The sequence below is a fragment of the Caloenas nicobarica genome, chromosome 2 (assembly GCF_036013445.1).
Source record: "Caloenas nicobarica isolate bCalNic1 chromosome 2, bCalNic1.hap1, whole genome shotgun sequence".
Classification (NCBI taxonomy): domain Eukaryota; kingdom Metazoa; phylum Chordata; class Aves; order Columbiformes; family Columbidae; genus Caloenas; species Caloenas nicobarica.
This window is the reverse complement of record NC_088246.1, coordinates 89,392,997-89,409,150: the sequence shown is the minus strand read 5'-3', so window position 1 is coordinate 89,409,150 and position 16,154 is coordinate 89,392,997. Positions and strand designations below refer to the sequence as shown.

Below are 16,154 nucleotides of genomic sequence, written 5' to 3'. Positions count from 1 at the left end.
CTGACTAAGTGCACATCATTTTATGGGAATATTGGCACTGCTGTGTACACGTGCACATGTCCGTGGGTGGGTGAGTGGTAGGGGAGTGTTTTTCTTTGTTCTTGCTGACTGTGGTCTGTACATTGAAAACTCATTCCTGTTGGAGTTTAGGAGTCAAAAAAGATGAGAAAAATTACTAAGGCACCACAGTAAAAAACAAAACAAAACAAAACAACAACAAAGAAAACAAAACAAAAAAACCCCACACCTAACTTGACAGAGAAGAATACAGAAAATGGAGCAGAGTTGAAGAGTCATCTTGATCTTGTTGACTAAAAATTGTTGCCATAAAGATTAAACTGAAAATCCATCAAAGACCTCCCACTCAGTGTGTAAAAAAAAAAAAAAAAAAAAAAAAGTAAGCAAATGAAGAACTGAAGAACTAAACAACTAGGAGTCTATGTAATATTAAACTGATTTAAGATATTAGATGCTACCAAAATACTTGTGCCACAGAGCAGAAATCAGAACCTGGATTTCACCTTCCAAGAACACAGAGGATCCAGCGGTTCATATTCAAACTGTGATTTAGTATTTTCTTTTATATACAGGACCTCAATCTTCTTGTGAAGACGACATTATCAGCAGTTGACAGGATATGGGCTCTTGTTTTTCAGGACTCTGATCTCTACTATGTTCTGCTGCCCTATCTGTCTCCAGTCTCTGAGGGTTTTCTCTGGGAGACCTCTTTCACTTCAGTCCATATGACTTTCTTCACCCAGACATCAAGGATTCCTTGCATGCAGGCCGTGAGCCCACCTCAGTATAACACTTTCTTAGTGACCAAAATCCCACTCGGTCTACAAACAGTGAGACTCAGGCTCTTCCAGTTCTCTCTTCTATTTTGTCCACGTACCATGGGATTGCTCCCAATAAGGTCTCACTTCACCATATCCCATGGGTTACCATCAGCCCATTCCCTCTGCCCTACTGCTCCCCTGTATCTCGGTTGCCCCCCTACATTTCCTTAGCCCACTTTCCCCTGTATCCTCTGACAACCCCTACGCAAGTGGTTCAGGCTTTCTGTGTGCTGACCAGCCAGCCGGCAGCCTAAATGAGACAAAGAACTGACGAATCCACACCACGCTGTTTTGCTCAGTGCAGTGAGTCTGTCTCCTCTCTGCTGGATTTTCTAAAAATGCAGAAGAACTAAAGAGCACCAAGGACCTCAATGTTTTGTCAAATTTGTTAGGAATTGATCAAAGGGCTCTGAAGTTACTACGAAGGAACTGACAAGGCAGCGCAATGCCCAGGGGAACAAAAGCAGCTGCATGAGGTCCCCTGAACAGGCTTTCCATATGACTGCTATGTTTACCCTGGTGTTTTTTCTACAGCTAATTTACCTTGTATCAAGACTGCTAGGTTTGGTAGAACCAAACATTACAAACCCGAATTTGTAATGTCTAACCTATACACCTATATGTCAGTGTTCTCTAGACACAAAGGATATTCTCAAATGCGAATTTTGAAAATGTGGGGGTGGGGGGATTTAGTAAAGTAAATGTTAACGCTAGCAAAATTCTGAGTTTTACATTTTAAATGCCATATTTCTACAAAACACATAGACATATTTCTACAAAACCAAATACATAACGAAATGCAATACCTGTCCTACAGCAAGCCACTCTGAGTTCTCCAAGGACAATGAATTTTGACAAAATACTCCTCAGTTTCACAGTCTTCCCCTGTCTCAGGGGAAATTTGGCAAAGCTTACTCCAGTTCCCTGAGACATCTGTTCATTCACATAAAAAAAACAAGCTGTAATGGTATGCAAGCCAAGATATTACCTTTTGAGAAACCAAGGCTCTTTTATTTAAAATCCATGTGAGACAATAGTTAAAGGGAGTTCAATTTCACCATTTCTGTCTGTTCTCATAGCAACCCTGATAAATTGGGCGTGAATCCATAGCTGGGAATTGAATTCACACTTCACAGTCTATCTGATCCACATATCCACGTTGTTTTCTTCTGGGACGGTTTGTGTGTTGTTATCCTCCTGTTACCCCAGACTGCACAGGCACACACACCAGACGTGCCTGCAGCAGTGACAGCAGATGTCTGGAGTTCTCCCATGTCAGAACTGTTTCTGCTTTATGTGCTGAGTCCAGAACCATGTCAGGACTGGCAGGAAGCACAGAAGTCACTGTCCAGCCCTTCCCTCTGTCTGTGTGTTGCAGGGAAGCCGCACAGATCCAGCCCAAGCACAGGATCATGGAGGGCGTCAGGAAACTGCTCACCTCCAATGTGGAGTGTTAGGGAATAGACTGCCTTAACTTACTGAATTATTTGGTATACTGCTTCTTACAGAACTTGGTTAGAAAATGGTTATATAGAATTCATTTGGCATAACTAAGTTTTCTTAGCATAACTTCTGCAAGATGTGAACCTTTGAACCTTCTGCTTCATTAAGCAAAAAAGGCCTCTGAGTCTTCAAGCTAGAAGATCAGGGGAGCTACGATGCTGGAGATAAGAAAAAGTACCAACAGTACCTAATAGAAGAATGTTTTGGCTCTTACCAAGAACTTATTATCTCGAACTGTGGGTGCAAAATAGCAATTGAAGGTAAGAACTTTAATTGACAGCCTGTCTATCAAAAATGAAGAGATCCAATGAAGAATGGAGAGAACTCAGACTCTAATTTTGCAATTGGCCTGGAGTGACATACCGGAGGGGTGTGGGCTTGGATTGTGAGGGTATAATTGTCCAAGTTTTTTTTCTGCTGAGGGTCCCTCTTCAGAAGGCACCCAGGTCAAGCTGCTCTACACAGTACCTTGCAAATGAATTATTTATTTAAGAAGAATCTCTGGAATCCATGCCTGAGCCTCTGGTGTGGGAAACCTAGGGAAAAGGACATTCCCTGACATGTAGGGACTGTTTCAACCAGCATGACCAGCATGACTCATGGCAGTGATTCCTCCAAGGCAGAGGCAACAAAGCCCTGCACACCTGAAGAAGGTTTCCCTCAGCTGGCCAGACTCACTAAGAACAGGCTCATCTCTCCTGAAATCAAACAGCAATGAGACGGGAACACAATGTGCAGTGCCTAAACCAGAGAACAGCATTAATCACTGACCAAAGGCATAAGCCAAGGAGCAAGGGAAGCTTTTGCACTTTCACCTCAGAGGTCTGCATGCAATAGTTTCGAAAGACAGGAGAGTTTCTTTAATGTCAGCTCAGTATGGTGCAGGGAGAGATGTTTTCACACAGGAGATACACAGTGAATTGCAGGAGGAAGGGGAAAGAGGAGGGGTTTGAGAAGGAGGGATGGCTAAAGAACTGCTGAGAATGTGGGACCTGAGGTGGGACCCGCCTGGTGGGAGACTCTGAAGAAGAGGCACTATGGAGTTCAAAGACAGTTGTGTGGCTGCAGCTCCATCGCAGACTATTTAGGCCTGGCCTGACATGTGCCTCTGGCTTGCAGGGGAGCCGGAGGGAAGGTGACTGAGCGAGGGAGCTGCCAGGCGTGGCTGGCAGAGGTGACTGTGAAAATAAAAATATTGCGGGGCAATGGAAACATCTGAGGGGCTGCACCTTGAAGGATAATATTCTGTGAAAGCTGAAGGAACTCTCTGGGCTCACAAGCATTTCACTGAGGGGAAACTCGGTTGTGTTCAGTACAAGATTTTAGCTGCAGCTATTCCTTCATCATCACAGATATGGGCAGGCACCACCTGATTTCTGTGAATTACACTGAGAGGCACTGAAAAGGAGAAATACAGTGATGTTCCTCTAGTCACTAGGGATGGGCTGTACCTTACCAATTCTGATAATTCATTAAATCACAGCATAGAGAAACCTGACGATACTGGAAGGATTTGTGGAGGTGAGGAGACAATGTTGTCATCCAGGTTGGTTTAGATTCAACTCTAAATAAGGGCAGGGAGTAGGGCAACTGCATGAGACCATGAGAGATGACAGAGGATTTGCATCGAGCTGGTTGTGAAACGATGTGATGCACTTTCCTGAAAAAAAGGAAGGAGCAACATCAGAAACTCAGCTTGTGCTGGGGCTTCTGATGAAGATAATGTGAGGGAGAAAGGAGTGAAGGACACTTGTACTTAGTGAAAGAGACATTATTAAACTTCAGAGGATTCTGATGCGGGTGAAGGTCAGACAGCCTAGCAAGAGGCCATTGCAGCTGCATCCAGATGTCTGTGAGTGATTCAGAATCCAAAAGGAGGCTTAGAAATGGGGGAAACACAGGCATGTGCCTGAGGACAAGCATAAAGGAACAGCACACCTCACAGACAGGCTAAGGCAGCAGCATAGCTTACTGCCATCAAGTGACACTGAACTAGGAACAGAAGTACTAGTAAATGCATCAAAAATGAGAGAAGGGCCCCTTTACAGTCTGCATATATTTCTTCTCATTGTCCTGCTCCCCTTCGCTCTTTCCAGCATTATGTTGGGCCGGTTTTATGAATTCTGAATAGGATATTCTGTTTCCAAGAAAATGTCTCAGCTTTCCAAACCAGAACTATATTTCCCTCAAGCTGAAAATCTCAGAGCTCTTTGTGAGAGCATTTCTAAAGTGTGGGCAGAGTTCCAATGATTTTTTATCATATTGACATTAATATAAAAAAGTGAAACTTTCAGAAAATATCCCACATGGGATTCTCACAATTTTAAGATAGACAAGATCAAATTTAAATATCGTTTTTACATTTATGGCATTTGAAAAGCCATTTCTAAGTGTCTCCTTAGAAAATAAGTGCAAGTAAGTAGTGTTATAGCAAAAGAGTTCTACAAAATATTTTGATGGTTTTAAGAACTTTTTAATCAATATAGTCTTTACTATTTTCTGATTACCTGCAAAAACTGGTTTCTTTTACGGGCTTTTGTTTATGTTAAAGGTATTTATTCAGCCAGTTGATCATATCCTTTCTTGCTTCTTCAATGTAAGGCTTATCTTGAGGATTGATATCTTCTCTTTTGCGATGTACAAACCCATGAGTCTGTCCAGGGTAAGTTTTTATTTTGTAATCAACTTTACAGTTTTGTTTAAGCTTCTGCTCCAGTAGGGTGACCTGTAACACAGAATATTCTATGTTGGCTGAGTACATAGTTAATGTGTTATATATTTACAGTCCACAAATTGTCCTGGCTTTTTTACTGTCTGGGAGATACAGGATGTCCTTGACATAATTTTCTCTTGTACTATGCTAATGCATTCCTGTTACTGCTCTTATTTTTTTTTTTTAATTAGGTTTTTTTCTCCAGTAAAATAGCAGTATGTTATTGAATAAAATTGAAAAAAACAAAAGAGTATGTGGGCTACAGTAATGACACCCAATAAAGAGAAAAGCACTTCTCACTCTCATGAGAAGGATGGCACTGTACGAGTTCCTGTTGATACACTTCACAAAAAAATAGGGCAAGGTTTTGAATTAGTTGGAAATTTGAATTAATTGGAAATTGAGGGAGGAGAGGCACAGATACAAAATTGGCCCTTCCAAGCTACTGGCATTTTTGGCAGGAAAATTAAAGCAAGCAACACTCAGCAAAAGTGTGCCTTCTTCTTTGATCCCTTTGGTAGGTAGTCGTCTTTATCCAGGCATTCTCCACCCATGCTCCCCAAGAGCTGTTGACAAGCATACCAGAAAAAAGAAGCTGATTCCACTGGTACAGGTGGGGTCTTTAGCCTGATTTTTTGTAATATCAATATGATTAAAGAGTCTGTCCTGTCTTAAACCTGACTGAAGTCTTCCTTTGACTGCCATTATGGATTCTTGACACTTTTCTCCTCGGAACACCCATACATAAAATGTCCATCTTTTGCAACACAAACAAAGGAGCCATTTTTTTGGTGTCACTGTAAAACTTTTTGAGTTGAGGATAAACAACATAAATTTGAGTAGAGTTTTACATGTGTTGTAAGGCTTAGTGGAAGAGGAAGAAAATGCAAACTAATATTTTAGTTTCTCTTGACTACCAAATTACAAAACAAGCATGAAAAGCATAAAATCTTTCAAATATTTCTGATGGGAAACTCACCTGCTCCAATGGTATAAGATCATCCTTTTCACCAAAAACAAAAAAGGTGGGGTGAAGCAAATTGGATATGTCCTCAAAGAACCTGATCACTCCTAGGGAAGCGAGAAACATAGGAAAGGTGTTGTGCTTCTTAAGGTGGTTAAATCACTACTAAAGCTATACAGTCAAAATAAAAGACATTCTGATCAGTTAGAGCTGATCGTCTTGTAATAAAATTAAACACATTTTGCTTAAAAGTCCCTTTTGTTATGAGAACTTCCTGTGGTTTGGGATGTCATTAAAGATAGAAAGACACGTCCTGTCCAAAAAGTCAGACAAAGATCATTATATGTTTGCCTCATTCTCATTTCTCTTTGGGTGTCTCCTTCTGACCACTGTCAGAATCACGGTCCTGTGAAAGACGGACACTTCAGCGCTGCTACCTCTAGCCCACTATGTCCATTTTTCAGATAATTGTAAATATTCATCATTTCAGATACCTGGCTAGGATTTCAGTGTGCATATATTTCTACTGATACAAATTCAGAACAAATTTCTCTTGTAATTTTGACTATTCAAATATGTTTGAATTTAAATTTCAAGAAAACTAAGTATCTACTGCCCTGGCCACTCTTTTCATTCTTGGAATTCTTACAACCAAAAAGTAAAAAATTAGAGGTATAATAGCATTGATGAGTTGACTCAACTGATCAGCAAATCATGCAGCAAAACAGTCCCCATACATTTTCTGGGAAAATACCTTCAACCTCCTTTCACCTCAAATCAATATAACTTGCTTTGGGTTATACAGAAGTACAGAGGTTTATGACAAAAATAGTAAAGGTCACATAAATGCATTAAGAATGGAAGAGTAAGAGTGCAATGGTTAAAACAGAGTTAAAAAATGGTTCGTACTAGTAATGAGGGACCCCTGCCAGCAGTAATGTTGAGAAATAAGTCGTTCATGTCATGACCTGAAGGTCTGCAGCCTGTGCAGACCCCAGCCCCAGTGACTCGTTGGCAAAAGCCCCTGCACTCTAACAGCAGGGGAGCGGAAAGGTTGCAGTGTGTCAATGCTGCTACATCTTTTCCTGCTGGCCCAACAGGGCAATGGAGTACAGACGTGTGTCAAACAGGTTCTCCAAACAATGAAAAGCAGACAGTGGGCAGCAACCTGTCCTAAGGCTTGTGCAGACTGAGCAAGACACTGAGGCAAAGATCCACCTCATAGTTACTGGTGGCTCCTAAAAGACATAAAAGTTATGTCCAGAAACCATTTTTTCATCACGAGCCAAGAGGAACCTGACTCATAGCGAGGCCTTGGCAATTGTTGTCCCTTCTACGCTATGTTGCACTGAAGTGATCCTGGCTATACCACTTGACCACATAGATGTTACTGGCTATGATATCTCAGTGCAACAATGTGAGTGTGTAAAATCAAATTGCTTAAAGAGTTTGTATAACAAAACCACCTCCTTCTTCCATAAGATGTCTCACTGAGTTTTGTTACAGTAATACTTTTATAGTATAAGTTCCTGCCCTGGTCCCATCTGCTCACATTGTAATGGGCATTTTAGACTCACCATAGAGGGACACTCCCGTCTTTATATGAGGATTTTTCAGCATCAGATGATGTACTGCTGCTCCACCCCAGCAAAACCCAATGACACCAATCTTCTTTGCACCACATTGTTCTCTCAGATACTTCAGGACGACATCAGCTTCCCTGAGACATGTGAATGAAAGTGAATTAAGGCTCCAGCTCTGTTCCCTCGGCCTCCTGTTCCTCCCTTGCTGCTGCCTAGAGATTGCCTGAGCATCGTTCTGCTCATGGGAGGTGATGACTGACTGCATTTGCATCACTTGTGTTTTTTCTCTTGCCTTCACTTGTTAAACTATGTTTACCTCAATCCATGAGTTTTCTTGCTTTTGTTCCTCCTGTTCTCTCTCTCCCCTGTCCCTCTTGGGGGAGCAGGTGAGTAGACGTATGAGTGTTGCCTGCTGGCTGGGGTCAACCCACAACACTAGTTTACTACTATTGTACTTTAAAATATAAGGGAAAATCCAGGGGACAAGATCAGTCTTCCAAGATCACGGTTACTAGAACCTAAGGGGATTTATAAAGAGCAGTCCAAGTAATGTTATAAATGGGAATAGCTGTCTTAAAGGCTAACATAAATAAAAGTTTAAGAGACACACAGCCAGTGAAGAACATCCCATTCTCAGAAATGTGACCATAGGTAAACTGTCTCTCATGGGGAAGAGAAATGCTTTATGAAAATGTGGAAGCAAATTTGAAATTGATTCAAAATCACAGAACCACAGAATGTCAGGGATTGGAAGGGATCTCAAAAGATCATCCAATCCAATCCCCCTGCCAGAGCAGGAACACCCAGATGAGGTTACACAGGAAGGTGTCCAGGCGGGTTTTGAATGTCTCCAGAGAAGGAGAATCCACAACCTCCCTGGGCAGCCTGTTCCAGTGTTCCGTCACCCTCACTGAGAAGAAGTTTCTTCTCAAATTTAAGTGGAACCTCTTGTGCTCCAGCTTGAACCCATTACCCCTTGTCTTACTGTTGGTTGTCACCGAGAAGAGCCTGGCTCCATCCTCGTGACACCCACCCTTTATATATTTATAAACATTGATGAGGTCACCCCTCAGTCTCCTCTTCTCCAAGCTAAAGAGACCCAGCTCCCTCAGCCTTTCCTCATAAGGGAGATGCTCCACTCCCTTCATCATCTTTGTAGCAGTAACATAATGCAATTAAGTTACATGTCAGATAATAATGGGGAAAAATACAGCTAGAAGAATGGCAAAGTAGTATGCTTTGAACTATCTGGAATCTGATAGGGAGCAGGACTAACTTGTCCCAGCTAAACCTCACTTCTACTCTCTGCACGGGTAAGCAGTGGTCATTTATTCTTGTTCAAAGTTCTACTTTTCTCCAAAAGACACCTCTCACATAACCATGAGCTTAACCCATGAACTGCATGAAATTTCTGTGGACACCCAGCTGTATTTGACCCATTAATAACTTAGGATCTAATTTTGCATCTTTACTGAGGCAAAAACTCCTGTTGCAGAAAGATTTCCACTCTCTGGACAAGGAACAACAGTTGTACTTGTCTATTTTGCTGGCCTCTCGAGTTTTCAGCCAATCATTGAAAGTTGCCCAGTCATTAGAAGGTTTCCAGGCTTCTTGGCCCACAAAAAAGTCTGGGCAGATGGCTCTGCAATAAAAATGAAAACATGTTATGCCTATTAAATCATACTGAGAAAGGATTAAAGGGAAGTCTATCTGTACTATACAACAAATTTGTTCTGTTGAATACGCATAGAATTCAAACTACATCAAAGCCCTGCAGGACAACCCTCATTATATTTCTATGTCTAATAAGGAGACTTAGCATAACTTCCAGATACATTTTGCCCTGTTAAAATTGATTATTTAATTTGACAAATTGTTAACTGCAATTAAAAATCATTAACGGATTCTTACTGGTTAAAAAACCCCAGCCCTACAGTTTACATGGTAGATGCATTTGCATGAGAAGGAATGCTAGACCAGCAACACAGTAAAGAGGATACCCAGTATGCTTTTCATGTATTTGAGGAAATGTGTCTTTCTTTGATGCAAGCTGGTACATGGTACCTTCACGGAATCACTTTCAGCTTCTCTGGAATTTTTAACGTACCAGCAAAGTTGCACAGACACTGCATCAGGAGGGGGAAGCAGGCTACTTCGGGCTGTGGAGGCACTCCAATAACCCAATGAACAATACAGAATAAGATTTTTCTCTATCTCCCCTCTTTTCTTTTTTACTTCCCTACTGTCTCGTTACGGTAGGACTACTCAACAATGTTAGACTTCCGACACTGTTTTAACAAACAGGAAACTCTTTAGTGAAATCTGTAAGTGAAGCCTATGAAATGATTCCCGCTTGTATGGTTTATAGATAGATATTAAAAAAAAAAGTACATAGTTGGTTCAACAATCTTTCTTATTAAGAAGACACTTGGAAAACAGCAGTATTTCTTACATGTATCCATTAGTTGTCAGCATATCAGCTATGTATCTGGTGTTTGGAAGTTGCCATCCAAATATATCATGAATCACAATCACAGCTTTTTCCGTGCTGGCAGGTGGTTTGCAAACATACGCCTTGATGTGCTCAACTTGCACTTCCTGCCCACGGCCTCCATAGTCAAATCTGTCTCCAATATCACATGGGCAGGGCCTCGATTCGTTTGCCATGTGTGAGACTAAAGAATGAAAACCATTCAGTTGTGAATATCCCAGTGTACCATACTGAAAAAGATCCAAACACAGAGGTATCGTAGACTGTTGAATTTTCGAATCACTACAGTGATGTCATGAACATGCTGATTACTGTTAGATCTAAAATGCATAAGTCCATAAGCCCCCTGGCCTATATTTTATAAATAATAATCTTGTTAGAGTTACTTATGTTATGAACTCTTCAGTGGGGAGCAGTGTAGGGGAAAGGGACCTGGGGGTCCTGGTGGACAGCAGGATGACCATGAGCCAGCACTGTGCCCTTGTGGCCAAGAAGGCCAATGGCATCCTGGGGTGTATTAGAAGCGGGGTGGTTAGTAGGTCGAGAGAGGTTCTCCTTCCCCTCTACTCTGCCCTGGTGAGACCTCATCTGGAATATTGTGTCCAGTTCTGGGCCCCTCAGTTCAAGAAGGATAGGGAACTGCTGGAGAGAGTCCAGCGCAGGGCCACAAAGATGATGAAGGGAGTGGAGCATCTCCCTTATGAGGAAAGGCTGAGAGAGCTGGGTCTCTTTAGCTTGGAGGAGACTGAGGGGTGACCTCATCGATGTTTATAAATATATAAAGGGTGAGTGTCACGAGGATGGAGCCAGGCTCTTCTCGGTGACAACCAACAGTAAGACAAGGGGTAATGGGTTCAAGCTGGAGCACAAGAGGTTCCACTTAAATTTGAGAAGAAACTTCTTCTCAGTGAGGGTGACGGAACACTGGAACAGGCTGCCCAGGGAGGTTGTGGATTCTCCTTCTCTGGAGACATTCAAAACCCGCCTGGACGCCTTCCTGTGTAACCTCACCTAGGTGTTCCTGCCCTGGCAGGGGGATTGGACTAGATGATCTTTCGAGGTCCCTTCCAATCCCTGACATTCTGTGATTCTGTGATTCTGTGATTCTGTGACCTGGTACATAACTAGGACTTCCCTGCCCTACAGTAAGTAACACAGTAAAAATAATGTTATGACCAACTAGCTGGGAATCACCACAAATTATTTAAATAATGATGGAGCCAGTTCTTTTACTCTTCATCATATAGAATCATTTCAGTTGGAAGAGACTGTCAGGATCATCGAGTCTAACTATAACCTAACTGCAGCACTAAACCACGTCGCTAAGAACCCCGTCTAAATGCCTATTAAACACCTCCAGGGATGGTGACTCCACCAATTCCCTGGGCAGCCTGTTCCAATGCCTGACAACTCCTTCTGTGAATAATTTTTTCCTAATATCCAATCTAAACCTCCCCTGGTGCAACTTGAGGCTATTTCCTCTTGTCCTATCACTTGCTACTTGGGAGAAGAGACCAACACCCTCCATGCTACAACCTCCTTTCAGGTAGTTGTAGACAGTGATAAGGTCTCACCTCGGCCTCCTTTTCTCCAGGCTAAACAGCCCCAGTTCCCTCAGCCGCTCCTCATCAGACTTGTGCTCCAGGCCCCTCACCAGCTTCACCGCCCTCCTCTGCACTCTCTCTAGTATTTCAATGTTCTTCTTGTGATGAGGGGCCCAAAACTGAACACAGGATTCAAGGTGCGGCCTCACCAGTGCTGAGTACAGAGGCACAATAACTCCTCTAGTCCAGCTGGCCACACTATTCCTGATACAAGCCAGGATGCTGTTGGCCTTTTTGGGCACCTGGGCACACTACTGGCTCATATTCAACCGGCTGTCAGTCAACACCCACAGATCCCTTTCCGCCAGACAGCTTTCCAACAACTCTTCCCTGAGCCTGTAGCATTGCCTGGGGTTGTTGTGACCCAAGTGCAGGACCCGGCACTTGGCCTGTTGAACCTCATAAAATTGGCCTCAACCCAATGATCCAGCTGGTCCACATCCCTCTGTATGGCCTTCCTACCCTCCAGCAGATCAACTCTCCCACCCAATTTCGCGTTGTCTGCAAACTTACTAAGGGTGCACTCAGTCCCCTCATCCAGATCACTGATAAAGAGATTAAACAGGACTGACCTCACTACTGGTCCCTGGGGCACACCACTCCTGACCAGCCACCAATTGGATTTGGCTCCATTCACCACAACTCTTTGGGCCCGGCCTTTGCCAGGAATGCATAACTTTCTTTAGTATAAACTGTAAAGACTTAATATAGGACTCAGCGTTCTGGAGAAAAAAAAATGCTACTGTGTAGAAACACATAATAGATTAAAATAAATTAAAAGTTATATTTTTCTGCAGAGATTTAAAATGTTTCATAGCTGACTTCTGCAGTGTCAAGAAATACTTTTTCTAAACCAGCTTTACCCTCGGATGTTACAGACTTTTGAAGGAGGATACTTAAGGAAGGTGCCAAGAAAAATACACAAGTGATAGCCAGAGTAGAAAATCGTATTTTGTTTAATATGAAGTAAGGAATGCATCCAACCTCCAAGACAGGAAAAAGGAAAACTAAGCATAAGGAAAAATTTATTGAGTTAAATGTTCTATGAACAAGGTAACAGTAGGGTATGTTTAATGTTTTGCAAACTATTACTTAAATGAAAATAAACAAGTAATTCACAAAGGCCAAAAAATACCAGCTGAATCTAACACAGATACATTTAGCTCTTTGGTCTCAAGTTAATGATTTTATGCTACAGACCATAGGTTAACCACCTGGGTGAGCTGACTTCCTGTTGCTGCAGAATGATCCAAGTAACTTATTTGAATATGCAAAGGGCATCTCCAAATTATTAAAGAATGTGGAGAGAATTTAGATAAATCTTTACGTAGAGTCTCTACAGATAGATTGCTTGCATTGTCTCAGAAAGCTTTGCTCATGTAGAAAGGAGGACATTCAAACTTGACTGTGCCAAATGCTCTCACAGAGAGAAATGGGGAAAAGCAGGCTACTGAACAGCCCCTGAACTAGTGGGACTTCAATAGTTGTGGCACTAAAGGGACCCCTTTAGGAAAACAAACAAGCAAACAACCCTGCAGCCACGGGATTTGCGCAGACTTCCAGGGACCAAAATGTTCTGGACTGTAAAATTCAGCATATCCCGAGCAGTGTTAGCACGGCTAGCGTTGAACCTCCTGTGAGATTTCATTTTCACAGACCAATTCAAGACAAGCTGTATCTTATTTCAAAGCTATATTAACTTTAGGAACACACCTACATAATACTAATCCTCTACATTGTTTTTTTGGTTTTGTTTTTTTTTTTTTTAAATAAGCCATACCTACCCATATGAGTTTGTTTGGGTTTTTTGTTTTGGGTTTTCTTTGTTCGTTTGGGGGTTTTTTTGGTTGTTGTTTTGGTTTTTGTTTTGGTTTGTTTTGTTTCACACATTGTAGTCAAACATGTAGGACTTGTAATTTAAAATAAGTCTACCAGGAAAAAATGAATTATTAGATGAACATATAAGACACAATACAGTTTAAATATATAATGGGAAAGAGATAATAACTGATTTTCCGTTCACGAACTGTTTTCTTCTGATTAGACTAAAATCAGAAAACAGAACAAAAACCAGCACTTGCATATTAAATAAAAATATGTTTCAGAACTCCAGAAACACAAACACAATGCCCGTACCAGTCAGTACATCCTTGAAGTTTTTAATTGCAAACATTTCACATTATCTGATAAAACGTAAAGTAAAATGTAAAACATGAAATATTTAAAGATGCAGATACAGCAGCTGATGACATGGTCTCCAGCCACAAGCCTATGAGCAATAGCATTGGCTTGTGAGTTTTATAAGCCATATAGACTCACAAGCTTCTAATGTAGTCAAAACGTACCAGTGTTTCGACATTTGCTGTAGAATGCATTTCATACCAAGTGTTCTGTGGCTCTTTCGCTTTCAACAGATTCTCCTGAGTCCTCCTCCTGAGAGGTCTTTCTCATCTCAAAGTGAAAATAAAAGGATTCTGAACCATCATCTCCAACAATTGGGGAAAAGGGTAGAACCCTGGTGGTATATGAGTGAGCACGCACTCTTTAAAAAAGCATGAAGGTAAAATGGAAGTCCCCCAAACATACCAGTCAGACCTCAGCGCACACTTGTTTAAAAACAAACAAACAAACAAATCAAACAAAACTGACAACAACGAAAAAACCCACCACCCACCACACATACCTGTAGCACAGCAAGAGTGTGAGACAGCAGAGACAAGTTGCAAGAGGTCAGCGCAGATTCTTACCACTGAATGAGGTCCCAAAAGTGCCGACTCATGAAGTGTAATGAGTGTGTGCAAGGATCAGGTTTCTACAAATAAGAGTTACGTAAGTTACTGCCTTTATCTTTGCATATCTCAGAGTCACAAAGTTAAAAGTTCACTCTTTCTATACCTGTTATTTTTATTGCCAGTGTAGGCAGCGTGTGCTACTGTGAGGAGTACTGCTATAGCTGAGTACCAAACTTCTTTTTAAGTTACACAAGATGGTATTAAGCAACGGAGGTCTTTTCTTTTCAGCTTAGGAAACACATTGACGTAGCTGAACAATTCATTTAGACAAAACTTTTTTTTTTTTAAGGGGTGTTCCTAGTAGTAGGGTGTAGTATCGCTTTTCAACATTACATTGGCATTGTTATTACTTCCTTAGACTATTCATCCATTGGTAAAAGACCTATCTAAAGTCATCAGTGGGTGAGGTATTGAAGTAGAGACATAATTTCAAAGATCTACACAAGACAGAACTTTGGATTCAAGTGACTGGCTGATCCTTGTATCCCTCCCATTCTTCTCACTTTCTTTTTATCGGATTATTCCTTAAGTAACATTTTTTAAGGATATTAGCAATCAAAACTCCCCAATCCACTGTTTCCTCAGAGGCACATCTAAAAAGTAGCACTAAATCCACGTTAGTTCTACCAGACTTTTGTCTTGGGAAAGCGACCTTAAGATTTTGTCCTGATGTATAAGCTGTTTCCCTGTATTCTAAGTAACTTTCTCAATGTTATTTACTTACAATTCCTAAAATGAAGTGAAGCAAATGAAAAAAAGTCGACCAAAGAATTCCAGAATTAAGTCATAATGTTCAAAATGGGTTCTTGGCTTTTCCCACTTGCATACTACAAAGAATAAATTATACCACACAGGGAGCTACTTCGAAGAACAGTAGTAAAATAAATACAAGAAAAAAATGGCAGTTTGAAGCATTCCTAGAAAAAAAAAATGACAGCAATGCTTGCACACTAGAGTTGCTTAACCACATTTCCCCTCACTTAGTCACAGAACTGTGGCTCTGCAAATGCTTCCTTATCCGTAAGAGTGTTGCCCATTACCTCAATCTTAACATTAGACTTTAGAAATTAAATGGGTTTTAATATCATTTTGTGTTGATTCCCCATTCCTTCTTGAACAATAAATTCAGTTTTTCTTCTTAGAAGTCAAAACTTACTTCAGCACATTCAGGATCTCTGTACGTGCTGTTGGTTGCAATTTGTACTCTAAATTTTTTTTTTCCTCTTTGCTTAGTCATGGTGTTAGCGTTACAGCACACATGCCGTTTCAGTATTTCGGATGACTGCTGTTCTCTAAATATATGACCTGATCGTCCTCTTGCACACCAGCTATCCTTCTGATGCTAATGGAACTCCATGAAAGCGGAGTTATCCAGGTTTCACACTGGGGTAATTAAGGTACAAGAAATTTCCAGACCTCTGCATTCTTTCCCTGGAGAAATGTGTTGTGAGAGCTGTACCACCCAAATAACAGCTGGATTCATACTTCACATATAGATGGTATCATGAAAAGTAACAATCAATTGGCAGTCGCAGGCCAGAATTCTCTGAAGACCTCCCCACAGGAAAGATGAAGGTCCATTAGCAGCATGTAAAGAAGAAAAACACAGATGGGAAAAAGAAAAAGAAATTAAAATCCCATCAGGAGAGAGATGGTTAATATATA

General features: G+C 41.3%; 1 protein-coding gene across 1 annotated transcript; it reads right to left on the bottom strand.

Annotated features, from left to right (window-relative positions):
• Nucleotides 1–4,853: 4,853 nt before the first annotated feature.
• On the bottom strand, nt 4,854–14,446 carry LOC135985959 (carboxymethylenebutenolidase homolog). The gene is made up of 6 exons (XM_065629669.1): nt 14,381–14,446; nt 10,055–10,277; nt 9,137–9,244; nt 7,597–7,739; nt 6,035–6,126; nt 4,854–5,067 (listed from the first exon to the last, which is right to left on the bottom strand). Exons 2-6 carry the CDS (start codon nt 10,267–10,269, stop codon nt 4,888–4,890), a joined length of 738 nt encoding a protein of 245 aa, XP_065485741.1. The 5' UTR covers nt 10,270–10,277; nt 14,381–14,446; the 3' UTR covers nt 4,854–4,887.
• Nucleotides 14,447–16,154: the final 1,708 nt, after the last annotated feature.